Source organism: Hibiscus syriacus, unplaced genomic scaffold (genome assembly GCF_006381635.1).
Source record: "Hibiscus syriacus cultivar Baekdansim isolate YM2019G1 unplaced genomic scaffold, ASM638163v2 tig00019690_pilon, whole genome shotgun sequence".
NCBI classification, from domain to species: Eukaryota; Viridiplantae; Streptophyta; class Magnoliopsida; order Malvales; family Malvaceae; genus Hibiscus; species Hibiscus syriacus.
The window spans coordinates 1-19,542 of NW_024062475.1; the positions used below are offsets into that span (position 1 = coordinate 1).

Sequence of the window (19,542 nt, forward strand, 5' to 3'; positions counted from 1 at the left end):
TTGTTTAAGATGAAGGTCGGGTCATTAGAAAGACAGATTCTTTTTACCTGTAGCTGCAGCGGCGGTGAGTGTGGCATATCATCGTGGGAACGAACGTTACGGCGGAGCTCACGGCCGAGCAAGATGACAACGTTCAGCTCCCATAGCTTCTGCGGCCTCCACGCATTGCGCGGCTACTAATGTTGCAGCTGATGCGACGGCCATGTCGGTCTTCGCAGACTGTTCGTTTTTGCCCGAGGTGGGGGACGAAGAAGAAGCTGCGGTGGCGGCCGCAATGGCTGCTACGGCGGAGGCAACCGCAGCAACCGAGATAGCTGCGTGAAGCTGCGCATTGTGAGCTCTGGTTTCTTCTTTCTTTTTCTCTTTCCTGTCCTTTAGCCATCTCCCCACCGTCTTGGCCCCGCTCGGGGTGTTAACTCCGGTACCGGCGCATGCCCGACCTCCAATGAATAAAGGTTGAATGGAATTGTGGGTACGGAAATACTGCAAACAACAATGGTGACTACTAAGCTAAAATTTGACAACTTACAATGGTTAAAACCCATGAACTTCACCGGACCTGTCTCCAATTCCGGTTCAAATTTGGTTATAGAAAATTAATAATCTGATTTTAAGGCCTGAAAACAGGCAGCTTGAGCTGATATAAGACAAAAAATAAAGAGTTGTTATTGGAACCTGGAAGAAGACAAAAGCTCCCGCTCTGCAATTTTCTATTCATTTTATACACTATTTTTTTCTTTGAGAAAATTCATGCTATACACTAAAGTAAGAGCCTGTAGGGGGGGCCAGTGATACTGTTCCTCTGGAGCAGAAAGAAAGTTGAAAAATTGGTCGGTCTTCTTCGTTTTCATATTCAAATACTGTTTCCTTTCATCTTTTAGCATTCTTTATGTATAATAAAACAGGAGATGGAAATACCTTAACGACGTCGTCGAATTCCTCCCATGGAGAAACCGGCGGAGGACTGTCGCTAAACAAAGGTCCGCTACTGTGAGAAAGCCTCCCCGACGTTAATGGCGACACTTCCTATGCATATATAATAGAACAAATCACCAAACCACACAAATGAAATATGTTTGTTTGTATGTATTACCGATTGTGACATGATGCGTTCAAGAACGAGCTGTGAAGTAGCGGAGGATGAGGAGAAGGAGAAGTTCATGTTGGCCGCTGGCTTTGTAGCCGCCTTATCGAGCTCCTCGGTCTCGCCGTTTGTGTCTTCCGGTATCGATGCGGTGGTGCACGAGGAGGTGCTGGTGGCGGACTTGGGAGCTGTACTTGAAGTTGAGCTACTAAATGAATGATTATAATGATGATGAGGAGGAGCAAGGGCTTTGGACACTTCTAGAGCTGAAACACTCCACGACCTCGAGAGGAACTCCATCGGGCCTCTCGGACTCTCTGGCAGCTGATTTTCGGCGACGGAAACCTGGGAAATGTGCTCCGGCCGACGACGAGTCCTTGGACTTGCTTCTGCCATGAAAGCCAACGTTGGAAAGTGGAACTGTGGGACTGAGCTCTGTGTTTTTTCCTCTTATATAGGCACAATGGCAGAAAAATCTCAATGGCTATATTTTTTAATTACATCTTTAAAATATTTACTTTAACAATTTAAACCTCAAAGTTTCAATTTTTGAAATAGACTTTTTTTATGATTATTAAATAGTCAATATTTTTGTTGACATAACAATATAGAGACAGTTGAAAACAAATGAGTTGAGGATTTCCTTTTGTTAGAATACCTTTTTCACGCCTTATTTATAATTTTATCTCAATTTTAAATAAAAATAAAATAATATTATAAATAAAGTCGATATAAAATACCTTAACATTAATCCATATAAACTATAAAATCAACTAATTACCAGAAAAAATAAGTAAATTAAGAAGGATTAAAAAACTCAATCCATAAACTTAGTAATTTCATTCAATTTGATTTTGTGAAATTCTTGAACTTGGAATATTTTATATTTTAGTTACATGGAGCTTTAAGAGTGTGCCTCGTGCAAAAACTTTAGTGTCACGTTATTGAATAAATATAAGTTCAAGAACTTTAAGATAAAAGCGCAGGAGTAAATTTCGAAAATATCAAGTTTAAGGATCCAAAATTAATTTATTCTAACAGTTTTAATAAATTATTTATAATAAGACAAAGAATGAGATCAGTGATTACCCAAATCAATCATATCTTCCCACTGTAGGGTTAAGTATTACGATTGAATAATGGAAAAAAGATGGTCAACTAGTCAAAACTAAGAAAAAAACGTGTTATGGGTTGATTCATCACCGAATTTAACTCTCTCTCTTTTAATTATTTAATGTTTAAGTAGACGGCCGCGGCTAAAACGAAAAAGAAGACCCTAAAGATGCTCCCTTACTTCGAAAAATAATGGACGCATGTGACTAAAAAGCAATCCTCGAGGGGGGATATAGGAGTTATTTTTGTTCGATTTAATTTATTATTTTTGTATTTATGATATTTTAATTTTTAAAATTATTTAATTGTGTTGATAAAATATTTATCGTTGTTTAGAGTTTCGAATTAAGATTTAAGATTTTAGTATTCATTGTTGAGTTTAAGGTTTATAGTTTAAGATTTAAGGTTTTAAGTTGAGAAAAAGATTTAGAGTTTATGATGATGTAATTAAACATATTCAAGGGTTAAATTGATGCGAAAATATTATAGGGACGAAAATAATAAACCAAGTCCACTATAGGAGCAAAAATAACCCTTGAGTCAAATTTAATTCAATAATTTTTAGATAAATACAAATGGTCCTCCAATTATAGAGTATTGTTTTGTTAAGTCCTATTAAAAGTTATAAAATTGTCTAATGACTATAAGACGCTATTTGTTAAGTCTGCAACTATTAAACTTACGAAATAATCACTTGAGCATTTATATGTTCCAAACTCGTTTTTTTGGTTAAAAATTTTAATGATAGTCTGATTTAGGTTTTCCCCTGAAAATAACGCATCATCCATTCAACTAAACCAATTGCATTGAGTACAAGACACTCGAAATACAATCAGGAAAATCACTAACAAACCATAAGGGTAAGTTACAAGATAAAGCCCATTTAGCGAGTCCCACGGATGGCATTTCATAATTCGGATGTCTTCTATGGAAGCTGCTCTCAACCTGGTATTGGGGGCAACCTATTATCTTACCTCCTTCTTACCCCATTGTATATGGGAATAAAGGACATAAAAAAAAAATGCGCCACTCTGTTAGCAGAATGTGGGACATAACGAACCGTAAAGTTGGATTCGTCCTATAAAACTGCGCGTGTATGGCGGAGATGGAATCCAGAGATAGAAAGATCGAGGGCCGGAGTAGGGAGCTTGTTCACCACCGCATAAGAGTCCCATTCGGTATCAACCATAGACTAACCCTTCTCCTTGGCCATTTTGATCCCAACATTGAACGCTATTGCCTCAACCAATTTATCAGTAAACACTCCATCTTCCTTGCGTGACCGCCAACCACAAGGCTATTGTGATCTCAGGCGACAACACCAATCGACACATATTTGCAGCCGAGGACAGGGACATAACTAAAAATTTTAAATTATAATCTCGTAATTTAAAAAATTAAAACATCTAAATAAAATTATAAATTAATACATAACATGAATACTCCACAAACTAATGTATAATATGACTAAAATAATGGTGTAAAAGAATGGAATATTCGATGATTGTTCGTATAATGTTTATTTATTAAGCTAAATAAGCGATATTAACAAAATTTATATATTCATTTAATAAATGAAAGAACACGAAAAAAATTGTGTTTAACTCGTTTATATTTATGAACAAATTCGGTTATTTACTCATTTATAAGCTAATTTATTTAATAATGATATTTTCTTATAAAAATATTCAAATAATATCTTTCTCTATTTTTTATTTGAATTTTAACTCATTAATCTAGATATACATATCTACAATAGTGTAATTATACGTTTATTTCTAGATATTAGATTTACACCAATGTAAGCACCTGCATCTACCGTTATCTTGGTACCTAAAAATAAACACATGTTTATATTGATAAAGTATGTACATCTTTCACTATCAAAGTACCTAAAAATAAACACATAATTATAGTAGTCAACATGACTTTTAACAGTCGAATGACTTAACAAATATTAAAATAAAATCATATAATTAGAAAATTATTTTATAACTTTTAACGATCAATAGACTTAACAAAATAACATCCTATAATAAAAGAATATTCAATAAAATAGCACCATATAAAAGGATTATTTGTGTACTTTATTGTATTTTATTTTGTTGCTCCCTTGGGATTTAGGGATTTGATCATTTGAAGTCCTTTTCACCAACAGGGGGCTTGAGCTGAAAGGACAAAAATGGAAGCTTGAAGCAATGCTAAAATACGCGTGCCTGGATACGTCATCGTCATATGTCTCACTTTTTGGTCTGAATCCCGATCTTCTCTTCCACAGTTTCCTTACAAACACACACATTTCCCCCCTTTTCCTTTTCTTCGGCTTTAGATTTTTGGATCTAAAGACCAAAGCAACCTAACTTCTGAATCAGCAATTCTCCTTTTGTCCATCTCATCTTCCTCTTTCTTTTTCACTTTTTTTTAAACAAAACTACTCACATTCATATTTAATACATCTCTCAAGTTTTAATTTAGACTAATAAATTGGTTTGATTGATGTGATTATGGTATTTTAATGGCTCAATCAAAATATTCCAAGTCCGAAGACTCATTTAATATATAAGTCGTAGTTTGAGGACTTTTGGTTCAATTAACACTAAATACAACACGACTCCTACAAGTAATAGATTAACTATTTGGCAAACTACACTTCTCATCATTCAATTTTGATAATGTTCTTTTTGGTCACTCAATTTTAATTTTTCCCAATCCCATTACTGAACTTTTGAATTTGTTATTGTTTTGATTTCTCGGACGTTAAACAAAAAACAACAGAGTGGCATTTCCACCTTTTTTTTCTTCATTTTATTGTATTTTCAATGAAAAAAATTGTTTAGAGTTTAATCCCATATAATGCTACCGCTAATATCATCATTTTCAGGTGTCCTCTCTGACCATTCCAGACATTGATGAATTTATCTAATCGTTTCCTACAGCTATATTAATTTAGATTTTCTAAAAATATCTTTAAAACTAGCGAGAATCAACTCAACAATTCGAGTAAAATGAATTCAATCTATAATCCCTACTATTCGATCAACATATAATCGAGATTTATTGTTTTTGTTTGTCTCCTCTTTCACCACCTTTCTATGATTAGAATTTGAAAGAAAATTATTGAACATCAAAAATAAATAAGAGGGAAAAAAACTAAGTTAAAACTTTAGGAAGGAAGAATTCGTGGATATTTTTACAAAATAAAAAAATTTAATTTTCTTTTCATAATTCTGAAAAAAGATATCATGTCATAGCGTCGTTAAATTAACGGTGTAGTGACCGAAAAATGAATAATTTAAAAAAATTATGATAAAATTGAAAAGTAGAAATACAACCAAAGTTGAGTGATGAAAGCATAATTTATAATTGCACAAAAACAAAGATACTTTATTATTCCCTAAATTTTAAAAGAGTCCCTTCCCAGTTACGTTTCCTTCAATCATTCGTTATTTATATTTCCAAAAAGGATGTCCTCTCCTCGGTTGATGGACTTGCTTTTTTTTTAATAAATCCTAAACAGGTTCGATTTTCAATGAATGCTTTGTTGATATGTCAGTGTTTAAAGCATATATATATTATATATATATATATATATATATATATATGAATGTTTAAATTATATTTCAGAATAAATGTTTAATATTTTAATTGTTCTTATTTTTCAAAGTTGTTCGTAAATATGCTTTTTTTCTAATAAATACTTTATGTGATATTTTTTATATTCTTTTCTATATCTTCAATTTTCTAGAAAAAATAAACTAATAAAATTATTTCTTTTTTAAAAATTAAATAATTTTAAGTCTAAGACTCTTCAGTTTTTTTTAAATACAAGTCTTAAAAATTTATCAGAAATACTTATACTATGAACATTCATCTATGCTAAATGTGAAATTAAGATTCTAATTCTGGAAATTTAATTTTAAAACATTTTGATTCAACTTATAATAGTATGTTGAGTGATTGTAAGGTTAAAAGAACATAACAATATAAATAATAATTATTTTAATAAATAATTTGAAAATAAGTAAGGAAAATATATACTATATAAGTAGATATTAAACATATTAATGTGTAATATATATTGTGTATACTATATAAGTATTTTTTTATAGCAGCAACTAGTTTTATTAAAAATATAAAATATCTAGAATTACAATGAAGATTTACAAGCATAACCGTAAATGTAAACTAAATTATAATTAGAATATTTTCTTATCACCATTAAAAACTAACCACCTAATCACACAATAACCATAAAAGGAAATGGTTAAAAAACCTAACCAATGCTCGAATAAAATAAAGATACGAACAAACCTGGCTGCATCGGCAAGCGAACCACAAAAAGAGATAAAATTACTGAAAGACAACAGACAAATCGTAAATCATAGTCAAACGACTTGAGAAAACTATCAATGAGCGCAAAACAAGTATAAAAAAGAATCTGAGAGTCCAAAGCAAGGAAGATCAACATGATAACAAATAAGCGTCATCTTGATCAGTCGTGACGATGTCAAGTCCAACCCTGTGAAAAAAGATAAACGAAAACATCATCAAAAAACTGTAAGGTACCAAAAGGCATAAAAACATGCCATAAAGGTAGAGAGAATAACACAAATATATTATTATTCTTATTAAAAAATTAAAAACAAAAAACAAAAAATAACTGATAGAAGACAACCAATATCAAAACCTATGTTGCCGCCGGTTAAATAAAATTAAAGAAAAAAATTGGATTGATCAATAAAATTGACATAAATTATAAAAAAAGAAAGGAAGAAAACCTAAATGTATCTTATATTTAAATAAAGTGTAAAACTATATAAATCTATATATAGATTTATAAATGATCATAAATTGACGGTTGATATATAATTTTTTTTAATCGTCTATCTTCACTAAACTAAACTTACACATACTTATATAATTATATACTCCTATTATAATTGGTTATCACCGACGTAATCAACCCATTCAGTCAAGTCCATTATTATTCCAGTTACATATAATATGATATTTAGTTCTCTTTATATAATTATATACTACTTAGTCTTTTAATTATATAATTAAGTATTAATCTCTTTAATAATATATTTAGATATTTTATTTTGATGATCAATGCGCACAAGAATTGATGTTCAAGTTTAATCTGATCTCCATGTGACAGGTGAAACAATGCCTATTGCGTCATTGTTCGATTGAACGATCTTAAAGAGTTCATTGAACGATCCTATATTCAGATTTTTATAAAATTATTAAATTTTATTCCTCACGTTATGAGGAAAAAAAATTCTATATAAATATATTTATCAAAATTTATTTAATAAGTTAACCGGGCTGGCATTTTTTTCTTGGGTTACTTTTACAACGCATACATACAATTTCAGAAAAATCGAATTTTCTCTCTTTCCCACAGAAACTGCATATTTCAAGCACAAATCCACATCACGAATTACACCCGCTGGAGTTAAGAGGGACTGCTGCTCAGTTCATAACATATCAAAGCATCGGCATTTTACCTTTAGACTTGGGTCTCCTTGAAGCTCTTTGCCAACCAGATTGCAGTTTCCCTCGGGGACGCTTTCTCGGTTCCAAATGGCTTCAAAAGCACCCCGAGCTCGTCGTACCTTTGATGTTGTAACAGCCTTGCACTGAACTCGAGCAACCCTTCTAATGCCTCTGCTCGCTGCCGGTACGACGAGGTGTCGAACCGTCGCTGTCGTGAATCAAATGAATTACGTGCTGCAGCTGCACGATTATGTTCCAAGCCTTCACCACCATCTCGTCCAACTCCAAGGCTTTCAACACTGCCGTTGGATGTTGTGACAACTTTGTCCAGAGTCTGAACTGTACACCTGTCCTTCGTTATAGAAAGGTCGGAACTTTCCATTGATGAAGAAGAGCACTTTGCCGATATTGATGAGGTTCCACGGACATGTAAAAGGGGACCCTCGGAAGAAGCTAAAGGGAATTCAGCGATTTTGTCGATTCGTGGGGTATTCACAGAAACATCCGGGGAGTCGATGCTGTGAAGCAAACCAACATTGGCTCTATTGGGGGTTATCAAGGCTGCAGTCCTTGTTGGCAACGGAAGAGACTCTCGGCGCGACGAGTAGGATGACTTCCTTGCTGGCGTTTTTGATATTGGAACCTGCAGATTTTAGCAGGCTAAGTAAAAGGCATACATAATTCATCATCCTGCAAATAAACTCTCCATTGAAATGAAGATCAATTTTGCTATTTAACGCAGATATGGATAAACATGTAAATTACCAGATCATGTTTATGGCCAGTCTGGGATTTCTTAGCTGGTGTTATATGTTTCCTCGGAGTGACAGACACTGCAGGCGTCAATCTTGGGGTCTTCACAGTAGTGGGAAACATTGTCGCTGTTGACTTGTCAATTGTAATCTCTTCATTGAATTTGTCAATGTGAACAGAAAATTCCTTGAATTTTTCAAACAAATAACTTGGAAATTCTTGCTCTCTTTGAACACTTAAGGAGTCCTGTTCGGCTTCAGATACACTGGGGTTCAAAGCCCTGTCGTTGCTGAACGATTGCCTTCTGCCTGTTACATCTAGCTCCAGAAATCTAGTTTTCTTTATGAAATTTGAATCTGACCACCGAGTCCGGAAATTGCCGGATCGAGGTCTATTCAATATCTGATGAATTCTAAGAACATAAGGCTGAAGATGCGGGTGAGTGAGCAACTCTGAAGCCTGCGTGCATTTCCATTATTTAGGCATTTAGTTTATAGAATAAAGGTAGAACATAAGTTCGGCAAAACAATATTTCAATCAGAAAGCTAATGCAGCAAAAAAGAAAAAGTGTGATATATACATATAAATAAATTTTGAGCTCTCTTACAATCTCGACGTTGAGGCCACAAATTCAAAGCTCAAGAGAAAACCAACATTAGACAAGAAAGGAAAAGAAACGTACACTTGGTCTAAGTTCTGGATTCTTGCGTAGCATGCTTTTTACAAGTCCTCGACTGAAGCAAGGGAAAAAATTAGACAGGTAAGTAATTTTATTGAGAAAGGGTGAGTGCAACAAAAAATGAAAACCAAAATGATTAGAAAAGTTTCAGCAATATGATGAGACTCGTGATATTTTTAAAAAATCAATTTTATATAGGAAGTGACATTTGTATGCACATAGAGTATAGTAAACTCACAATGCACCAGAGTACATGGTAGGTAAAGGAGCCACTATAGACCTATTTATTTTGTTAATCAGCGCCTGCATATCCTGGTAAGAAGATGGAAATAGAAGATAGCCATTAGGGTTAACCAAACCCAAAAGGATGGATGACTATTTGAAAGTGATTCTATCATAGAATACATGATAAGCCATTCAACTTAACAACTAATTTATGATCTATGATCGAGCGTAATATTACTATGGATCATCCTTGAGATATTTTGCTTCTTCAACATTTGAACACAGATACCAAACTTCATAGTATGTTAACAATCTGTAAGAAATCTCAAATTTGTATCACTGGAGTGATTATATTTTCCACCAATGAAATTTTCTTTCGGAATACGAAAAATGCTATCCAGCTGAAGTTCTTAATTGAAATTATCAACTTATAGCACCACAATGACATAAATTGAGAAAGAGGAGGGGAAAAGAAAAGTAAAGGAGGAAATATTTTAAACTGTTAAATAACAGAATCCTTTAAGACCAGCATTAGCATAAAAAAATTGTTTCACATTTAACATGAATCAATAACCATATATGCTCATCTTAAGTCCCTCAAGAACAGTTGAATGAATGAATAGTTTGTGATAGCCAATCCATCAAATTCCATGCTACCACGGAGCTACTATTTTGACCATGCCAATTGCCAAGAAGTGGTAAAGAATAAAGAGTAAAGCTACTAGTTAACAGCAGACCAGAAACTTACAAAAGCTTTAAATGCTGGTTTGTGAGCAGTCATTTCATACAGGCAGCATCCTGAAAAGATGTATTACATTACATTACATATAAGTAAAATAGAGATGGGGAGGCAGCATCCTGAATAGCAATCAAACTAAGATATTTCTAAAATTTCAATAATTGCAAGGTACCTAAAGACCAAATGTCTGACTTAGAACCATAAGGTATATCTGCAAGTAGCTCGGGGCACATATAACTAGGAGTTCCCACAACCTGTTGAGCAAAAACCGTATTATTATAAAATAAAGAGAAAGGTCAAACAGTATAAAAACAGTACCATTGTTAGATACTCACAGATGAAGTAAGGTCATCAGAAGTCAATATTTTAGCAAGACCAAAATCACCTGTATAGGTGCACAATAGAAAGTCACTATTTTTGAAAGAGTGCTAAACACAGAAGAAACTGTAACATGATAAACAATTATATCATGAAAATTAGGTACAAGAGGAGGACTTATTACCTAGACGTATGTCTTGATCTTTTGTCAAAAATATATTTGAGCACTGAAACAAAATTATAGATTAGATTTGTAAGTCCAAAATCACAGACATTAAACTGATGATTCTTCATTAAGAAGTAACACTGACCTTAACATCACGATGAAGAATATGATTGGCATGCAAGTAATCAAGTGCCATTAGGAGCTGAACTAGCCACTTGCAAAGTTTCTGTGTATAATACATCAAAGGGGAAAAGGAACAGAGATTACATTTTGTCGTAGATAGCTATGTTCTTGCAAAATTGGCTGAAAGTTTTACTACCTGTTCAGAGAAATGCACACCATTGGCTCTTTTTATAGCTTCTGCCCTGTCAATGTGCAGAAGTAAGAAGACATAGGAAAATAGCAAATCAGGCCTTAAGCAATTGCCATTTGCCAAAAAATTTCAACATACCCACTTAAATAACAAAAATAACTTACATATCTCCTCCTCCACAATATCCTATAATTATGCAAACATAGCAACCCTGCAAAATAAATAAGCAAAACAACATTCAGTGGAAAAATTCCTTATTAACCAAATCTAATAAACAATTGAGCATGAGGAAGAATAAAAAGGAAAAGAAAAAAATATCTACTAACCCTTTCTACCCAAGAATCTTTGTATTCCACAATAAAAGGATTCTTCACCTTAGAAATAAGCTCCATCTGCACCATGGGAATCAAAACGGCATTTTAACACCAGATTATTTCTTTGATCAATGGGGCATAATATTGGAGAATAAAAGATGCTATCTTTCCTTTCAAATTTGCTCCAATCCATCAGAAGCCAAATGTGACATCAAACTTTCCATCACATTGTTATAAGAAGAATTATAGGAACACAATAAAAGATCTGACCTCCTGATGAGCAGATCTACGAGCCCTATCAGTCTGCCGAGCAAGGCGAATCTTCTTTAGGACATACCTGACAGAGAAGAAGAATGTAGGAAATGTTGATTGTTGATATGATAAACAGGAAAGAAACCAGCTCATTCAACACATTCCCAAAATGAAGATAAAATATGACAACAAATGTAGCATAATTCAAAACATGCATTTAACACATACACACACGAAAGAGCGCAGCACAAGCATATATGTGAGCGTTTGAAATTTGAACCATGAACAGAAAAACTGAGGTGCAAGTAAACTCACTTCTTCTTTTCATGCTTATGCCTTACAAGAAGAGCAGAACCAAAAGACCCTTTCCCAATCTGCTCTAGAATTTCATACTGCTCCATTTTGAATATTTTGGTTTTTCAACAGTGGCTGTAACAAGTAAATTTACCCGACAAAAATTAGTTCCAACTTATTTGCAAAAAAGAGAAAAATAATGATTTCTCAACTATGAAACATAGAACATGAGCTTATGGCTATCTACCGTAATAAATAAAAATATAATGTACAGAAAAACCGGAAAAACAATATCAATACTCGAAAATTCCATTAAAAAAGCCAAATCAACTATCAAAACGCTACTTTTTGCCGTTTTATGAAGGCAATTCAAGTAGCGCTCGAAAGTTCACGAACTATTTTGTCGTAAGTTACGACATGCTCTGCCAAAATTCATCAAGTAGCTTTAAACATTGAACTTAAAAAAGGAAATATTTCTCGCGGCATTTAAGCAGAGCCGTTAAGTAATTGGCACGTGGGAAAAAATACTCTGCGCTACGCTACTTCATAAAAACTAAAATTAAGAGACATAAGAAGAGAAAACAGCTTCTTCGCTCTATAATGCAATTGACGATGTAAATTAGCGACAAATCACAAATCAAAAAAGAAAAACAAGAAACTGAAACTAAAAAAGAAGTTACATGAAGTGGCTGAAAGAGATCGAAGCGAGATTCTTATCGAACTCCTGTGAAGCAAAGGTGCAAAGGATCAAAGGAAAATTTTCATTAAAAACTTAAAAAAAAACTGCATTATTTTTTGAATTTGATAGGATAAAATTCACTCTCCTTTGCCCTACTGCTTCATAACAAATAAATTTAAGAAACATAAGAAGAGAACAACAGAGAGAAAACAGTTTATTCACTCTATTATGCAATTAACGACGTAAATTACTTGATAAAGGAAAAATCAAAGAATAAAAACGATAAAAATGATATTAAAGCATCAGAAGGAGTTACCTGAAGTGGAAAACACGTAAAGGCAGCTGAAAGCGACGAAGCGGGATTCTTATCGAAATCATGTGAAGCAAAGGATCAAAATAAATTCTTCATTATAAACTTCAGAAAACTGCATTAGTTTTTGAAATTCGATAGGATAAGATAGAAGTTTGAAGAAACATGGAAGATTCTTACCAATTTAAAGCAACATTATTAGCGTTGTGTATTATTTAATACTAAATTTGGGAGAGAGAGAAAAGAGAGACGGGGCGGAGCATGAAGGAAGGAACTGTGGTGAAGAAGAAAAGGAAAAATCAAAAGGTGAGCGAAGAATTTAAAATTCAAATTGCACTGTTCCAGATGAGAGAGAAAGAGATCATATGGGATATGGCTTTTTCAAGTAATGTTGGCGTTTTTTTTCCTTTTTTGCAGCAAAGGAACAAAACAAGTGCACGGGCGACTGAGATGGAGAGGTTTTGGATTCCCTGCGAAACGGTGCAGGGTAAATTATATGCTGTCATCGACGCTAGCTTATGATGATATTATTATAATCGAATCAAATTATACTGTATTAAATTGTATGATGATTATGATATAATTGAACGAAAATATTTTATATAAAATATTTTAATACATAGTTAATAAATAATTATAAATAAAACAATAAAGAATATATAAATTCATATTTTTGTATTTAAATATGGTTAAAAATGATTGTCCCTTGTTTCCATATGTAATGGGATAAGGGAGAGGTAAGATAGTAGGCTGCCCCCAACACCAGGTTGAGAGCAGCTTCCGTAGAAGACCTCCGAATTATGAAATGCCCTCCGTGAGACTCGATCCCACGACCTCAAGATTAAGAACTTTATGCTCTACTAACTGAGCTGGATAGTCATCTCTTAAATATGAAATAGATATTTTTAATTATTATATAAAAATTAAAAATTCTTACAATATTTTAATCATTTTCCAATTAAGTTGTACTTATAATTTATAACACCAACTCTCAATTAAGTTGTACTTAGTTAACTAATGGCACTAACTTGTTTATGTATTATATACATTGTCATAAAATTATATTTTGTTTATTTTATTTGATAATTTAATTAAATATTAGAATATAAGAAATTATAAATTTATTTTTTGAAGTAAATTACAGTCACCTTGTTTGTTTTAATAATTTAAGGGGAAATCGAATTGTGTAAAATTATAAAGACAGCATAACCCTGTAATAAAGTGCCTAACGATGTTTTATTCATGAGTGCGTTTGATAATGCATTCTAAAAACGTTTTTAATTTGAAATTTTATTTTAACCGTAAAATCAATACTTGATGGATACAAATTGAAAAAAAAATTGTTGTAAAAACAGTGGTTTCAAATCAATTACAATATTAAGATTTCTATTTTTTTTTTTTTTAACTTTGCGTTTAGAAGAAAATTTATATTTTTACTCTTAATAATGCATAAATTCTACTCATTTGTTACGGAAAAGAACTTTGAAATTCAGTTTTCATTGTTAATTATGTATTTATATTTTATTTCAATAATTTAAATTAACATATTTTATAAAATAATTTATTTTTTAATATTTTATTTTAATTACTTAGAAGTAAATAAAATTTATGATTTATATATTAAAATATTAATAGTGAATTATTATAAAATATATTTTATTATATTTTTATTTTTATTTTTATTTTAAATTGTTATTATATATTAAATTGATATATTTTATATATAATAATATTTTTTAAAATTTATTTATAATATATTTTTTTTATTTTTGAATGATTAAAATAATATATCATTTAAATTATTTTATTTTAAATTTTAAATAAGTGATTATGATTAATTCGAAATAATTAAAATATTATTTTGAAATTCAAATATTAAAAGGTATTAATTATATATATTTTTAACAAAAACAATTCGTATATAAAATTATTATTAATGAATTATCTTAAAATATTTTTATATATTTATTATAGCTTTAATATCATATAACAAGATATTGGGATACTAAATTAACAAACTGTCAATTTAATTTTTTTTAAATTCACAACAAAAAAAATTCGTATATAAAATTATTATTAATGAATTATGTAAAAATATTTTTTATATATTTATTATAGTTTTAATATCATATAACAAGATATTGGGATACTAAATTAACAAACTGTCAATTTAATTTTTTTAAAATTCACATATCACTCCTCTGTCCTCCCTTTTTCCTCTTTACAATTTATGTCAATTTTATTCATCAATTCAACTTTTTTTTCTTTAATTTTGTTTAATCAACGATAACATCGATTTTGATGCTGGTTGTCGTCTATCGATTGTCTTTTTCCTTCGTTTTGTTTAATCGATATAAGAATACTTATGTTTTGTGACATGTTCTCTGTTTTTATGACACATTTATCTCTGTCTTTATGATATTTTTCTCTGACTTTTGGTAGCTTACGGTTTTTTGTCGTTGTTTTTGTTTATCTTTTTTCTTAAGGTTGAATTTGAAATCACCACGACTGATCAATATGGCGCTTATTTGTTATCATGTTGATCTTCCTTGCTTTGGACTCTCATATTGATTTAGATACGTATTTTGCATTCGTGGATAGTTTTCTCACGTCGCTTGACTCTAATTTACGATTTGTCGGTGGTACTAAGTAACTTCATCCCCTTTTGGGATTCGTTTGTCGATGCAGTCAAATTTGTTTATATATTTATTTTGTTTGAGCATTGGTAAATTTTTTAATCTTTTCTTTTTTTGTTCCTTGTGTGATTTAGGTGACTAGTTTTTATGTCAATAGTTATAAAAAATGTCTTAATTATAATTAAATTTATATTTAAAATTATACTTATAAATCTTTATTGTATTAGCGAATTTCTATATAAAAAATTCACGTATCAAATGTAATATAAAAAAATTCAAACACTAATTCGAGGAAAAATGTTAAATTCATATGCCAATTTATATAATGAGCCTAAAGAATTAGACTCCCTATTATTTATCGGAGTTAAACGACAGCGTTTCCAAAAGATTGTGCGGATTGTGACGGTGAGTGGTGAGTGAATTTGCTGCCCCACCTGTACGTTGACTCTCCACCTTACAAAGATTTCATTTGGACTCTTCAAGATTTTATATCTTTTATTTATTTATTTTTGCAAACCCATGCTATATTTTCATTCTTTTATATTATTAACTTTAAAAATAAAATAAATATAAATTAATAAAATATATCATTATTTGATATATTTATATAAAATAATTTTATAAACCATGATTAGATTACGTTTAATATTATCTCAAATAAATTTAAAAAATAAGAAAAACTTAATATAAAAATAGATATCTAAACTATGTCTTAAATTAATTTTAGGTATCTTAATAATTTTTCGTTAACAATAACTGACTAACTCTTTTTCCGTTATATTTTTAGATATCTCGATTGTAATGATCATTAAATTTGATCGACTCACAAGAGAAGCCGATAATACTTTGATAATTCCTACGGTAATAAGACTGCAAATTGACAATTCTATACTCCTCTCTCGCTACTCTTGCATATTGGCAACCCTCTTGCCAATATTTTGACAGCCTTTTCTTCACACAAAGTTTTGAATCATTCTCTCCACTCGAAATGAAAGCTTCAATGGTAGTTGTAAAAGTTTGGGGTTTTACGTACTTGAGATTTTAGGAATTTATGAAATTAGAGTTTTTAGATGACGGTAAGAGTGATGGCCGGTTATTGAGTGGACGGAGATAATTAGATAACCATTTAACGACGATGCTGGAGATAGCTAATAGGATTTGGAGTTAGAGAGGGCTTTGAGTTATTTTTTTTAGATTTTAGAAAAGTTCGGTTTTTTTATTTATAAAATTTTGAGATTTTTTTATAAATAAATTATAATTTTGAGTTGTTTATTTTAAAATAAAATTTTGAAATTTATATATATCGTCCAATTTGATGATAATGTACCTAAAAGTGTAACAAAAAAATGTTACACACGCATTCTTAATGGAAAAAATCTTTAGACACCTAAAGTTAACTCAATGTATGATTTAAAATCTTATTTTTACATTTAATCAAATAAAAAGTGAACAATAAATAATTAATATTATTTAAATAAATTTTATAAATTTATTTTGTATTAATGATAAATAAGATAATAATTTATAAAAAATACAATAATTAATGATATTTATTATTATTTTTTATTTCATCCTATTCTGAGTAAGAAAAACTTTGATGGAACTAGAAAAATCTTGTCAACGAGTATAAATTTCTAGATACCAAACAGTTGAAGGCCCCAACTTGATACGTTAGGTTCAATAAGATATTTTAAGTCGGTCTAATTATGCCTCCAGTCCCTGAGTCTTTGGACTTGAAATTTAGTCCATTTACTTTAATTTTTGGAATCAATTTTCTTGTGTTATTTAAAAATTTAAAATTGTTAATGGACTTCCATTGGATTCAAATATGTGGCATTGTAATATTCAAAATTTTGATTTAAAAATCAAAATACAATTGATAGCATTATTAAAACTTAACGCAAGTACATTAAGATTTAATATCAGCAACGTAGAGGGACTAAATTTCAAAAGATCAAAGAGTACAATTACTGGGGCCATAATTAGACCCTTTGAGTGACTGGACTCAGTGGAAAAATAATTAAATGAAGAATATATTACAAAAAAATTATTTAATATTTGAAGTGAAAAAACTCGCCTTTCTTTATATATATATGGGTGTATGAAATTTCAAAATTTAGTACTTGATAACGAGTTTCCAACCTTATAAAATTGGTTGAAAGTGTCTTTGGGGACCAATATACCAGACCTTTGCTAATTAAATTTAAGATATTTTTTGCCCTTAGGACAGTGCCACCTTTTAAAGGAGCAATGTCAAAGTCTTAGGTACATTATAAAAGTCATTAACACTTAACATCATAGTTCTTTTCTTCATTAAGATTCTTTCACATTTATTTCCTGGAAAATTTTCAGTGATGTTATCTTGATAATGATACCCAAACTCAACATGACAAAGTGGGTTGAAGTAACAGGATGAAAGGTCTTGTCCATAAGCTGGACGGGGTTGAAATGTATGCATCATATGTACCATTATGGTTACATCTAAACCGGACAGTTTAATAAGCAGGAATGACTGGTAATGACCGGTAAGTAATACCGCTGTTACTTCATTCCCGGGCCTTGCAGACACTGCATGCTGCATCGAGGAAGAACGGAAAACTAAATCCGAATGGAATGTGTCAAATAACTTCTGCAGGAGGTAGTGTAAAGCATTGCAAAACAAAATTTATTTGACCTTGAACATATATGAAAAGGGAAATTTTAGGCTACAAAAGTGCAGCTTCATTTAGATTAAGATTGGACCTGACACATACAGCAGAATCTCTAAACTAAAGAAGAATAAAGCCTCTCTAAGAAGGTGAACTTATTGACAATGCAACTAGTCTCATTTTAGGTAAAATACCCTGATTATGTGCCGATTACAAGTAGCTCTAAGAAGGTGAACTTATTGACAATGCAATAGGCTCATTATAGGTAAAGTACACTGATTATGTGCCGATTACAAGTAGCTTCCTCAATCTCATTTAGTTTGGGGTCGAAGACATGCACAAAAGGGTGAGTTCTTCCTCTTCTTGATGTTTCTTACGCCCGGTGGTTCTGGTTCGTCCTCTACTTTCTTTTTCATCGTCAAGCTTCAGAAAGAGAAACTGTATTTTCTGCACCTCAAAGGCTCCAACTGCAACCTCTCTATCTTTTCAGACCCTTTTCGAGCTTGTTCGGATATTCTCTGCCTCCCAAAACTCCCACTCTCATCCAATTCTAATGCAGATTTCCCATCAAGATGGGACCATGAACCGTCTCCAGCTTGCGTTATCAATTTTTGATTAACATCGAATAGTTTTGTGATGGCTTCCTCAGCTTCTTCTAGCTGCTCTTTTACCGTGCCATATTCAATTCCTTTACCTTTGTGGCCCTTCCCGGTTATCTCTACCTTCTTCTTCAAATCCTTCACGGTTATTTGAAGATTAGCCAACTTTTGAGCATCAGAATCAAGTCTTTCTAAAATCTTCCTCTTGTTTCTTTCTTGGTCTGGCTCGGTAAATCTCTTAGATTTCTCTTTGTCTACACTCAACTCCTTGACAAGAGATTTTGTAGAGGGGTGATTGCCCTTGTGTGCCTTCACTTTACCAATCCGTTGGTACTCCGTTGGTCCATTGACAATCTTCTGCGCCTTATCAACATTCAAGTCGACATTACCATCACAGTCACTGCCTTCCCACAACTCAAGAATTTGATCATCAACCTCGGCAGGTTCTCTCCGGCTTAACCCATGGGATGAGCACTCAGATATCCGGTCAAGCATAATGTCCTTTGTCATCATCCCATTGTCCTCTTCAGTGATCTCAGGAGTTGCCCTCGGCGTTTTTACACTGTTACCGAGTCCCTCTGCAAGTTCAACTTATTTATCATTCACATGCCTTTTTGCTCTAACGCTTTCTCGACGTGAGCTGCTACCACATCTTAACTCTTCAATCTGCCTCGTAGCAGTCTCTAGTTTGGAATTGAGATTTAAACTTTCCATCGTTGCAAGCTTTTCCATTTCCAGCACTGCTTTTTCAATAGCTTTAATTCTCGTATCGATATTCTGCAAGTCAGAAAAACCATCTGGAACCGAGGCATATTGAACAACGTTTGTTTGTTGACAGTTATCAGTGTGCGAGTCAGTCCCCGGGTTGGCATCCTGGAAAACAAGATGACTGTTAAGTCAAAGAATCACAACTAATAA

The 19,542-nt window shown here is 32.0% G+C and overlaps 3 protein-coding genes and 1 long non-coding RNA gene across 4 annotated transcripts; all 4 read right to left on the reverse strand.

Moving 5' to 3' along the window:
- Positions 1-108: 108 nt before the first annotated feature.
- LOC120209687 (VAN3-binding protein-like) lies at positions 109-1,489 on the reverse strand. The gene is made up of 3 exons (XM_039208623.1): positions 1,094-1,489; positions 919-1,026; positions 109-483 (listed from the first exon to the last, which is right to left on the reverse strand). The coding sequence occupies exons 1-3, from the start codon at positions 1,478-1,480 to the stop codon at positions 109-111; spliced, it is 870 nt and encodes a 289-aa protein (XP_039064554.1). The 5' UTR covers positions 1,481-1,489.
- A 6,110-nt stretch (positions 1,490-7,599) lies between these two features.
- LOC120209688 (serine/threonine-protein kinase Nek2-like) lies at positions 7,600-12,766 on the reverse strand. The gene is made up of 15 exons (XM_039208625.1): positions 12,748-12,766; positions 11,774-11,887; positions 11,477-11,543; positions 11,219-11,284; positions 11,057-11,103; positions 10,899-10,944; positions 10,725-10,805; positions 10,598-10,640; positions 10,431-10,480; positions 10,268-10,349; positions 10,105-10,154; positions 9,370-9,443; positions 9,135-9,186; positions 8,465-8,911; positions 7,600-8,342 (listed from the first exon to the last, which is right to left on the reverse strand). Exons 2-15 carry the CDS (start codon positions 11,857-11,859, stop codon positions 7,713-7,715), a joined length of 1,821 nt encoding a protein of 606 aa, XP_039064556.1. The 5' UTR covers positions 11,860-11,887; positions 12,748-12,766; the 3' UTR covers positions 7,600-7,712.
- A 5,375-nt stretch (positions 12,767-18,141) lies between these two features.
- On the reverse strand, positions 18,142-18,387 carry LOC120209689. Its single transcript, XR_005524428.1, has 2 exons — positions 18,262-18,387; positions 18,142-18,179 (listed from the first exon to the last, which is right to left on the reverse strand). It is a non-coding gene; the product is annotated as an uncharacterized LOC120209689 (long non-coding RNA).
- A 63-nt stretch (positions 18,388-18,450) lies between these two features.
- On the reverse strand, positions 18,451-19,518 carry LOC120209698 (protein NETWORKED 1D-like). Its single transcript, XM_039208633.1, has 2 exons — positions 18,992-19,518; positions 18,451-18,943 (listed from the first exon to the last, which is right to left on the reverse strand). Exons 1-2 carry the CDS (start codon positions 19,135-19,137, stop codon positions 18,451-18,453), a joined length of 639 nt encoding a protein of 212 aa, XP_039064564.1. The 5' UTR covers positions 19,138-19,518.
- Positions 19,519-19,542: the final 24 nt, after the last annotated feature.

Bases quoted from the DNA above. Each gene is read 5' to 3' on its own strand.
- LOC120209698 (XM_039208633.1), bottom strand. From the start codon at position 19,137: ATGATGACAAAGGACATTATGCTTGACCGGATATCTGAGTGCTCATCC. The intron at 18,944-18,991 runs TAAGGCGCAGAA...CCAACGGATTGG, and splicing joins AATGTCGACTTGAATGTTGA to TAAAGTGAAGGCACACAAGG.
- LOC120209687 (XM_039208623.1), bottom strand. From the start codon at position 1,480: ATGGCAGAAGCAAGTCCAAGGACTCGTCGTCGGCCGGAGCACATTTCC. The intron at 1,027-1,093 runs GTAATACATACA...ATATATGCATAG, and splicing joins AACGCATCATGTCACAATCG to GAAGTGTCGCCATTAACGTC. The intron at 484-918 runs GTATTTCCATCT...TGTTGTTTGCAG, and splicing joins AATTCGACGACGTCGTTAAG to TATTTCCGTACCCACAATTC.
- LOC120209688 (XM_039208625.1), bottom strand. From the start codon at position 11,859: ATGGAGCAGTATGAAATTCTAGAGCAGATTGGGAAAGGGTCTTTTGGT. The intron at 11,285-11,476 runs GTCAGATCTTTT...CCCATGGTGCAG, and splicing joins GTAGATCTGCTCATCAGGAG to ATGGAGCTTATTTCTAAGGT. The intron at 10,945-11,056 runs GTAAGTTATTTT...GCACATTGACAG, and splicing joins TATTGTGGAGGAGGAGATAT to GGCAGAAGCTATAAAAAGAG.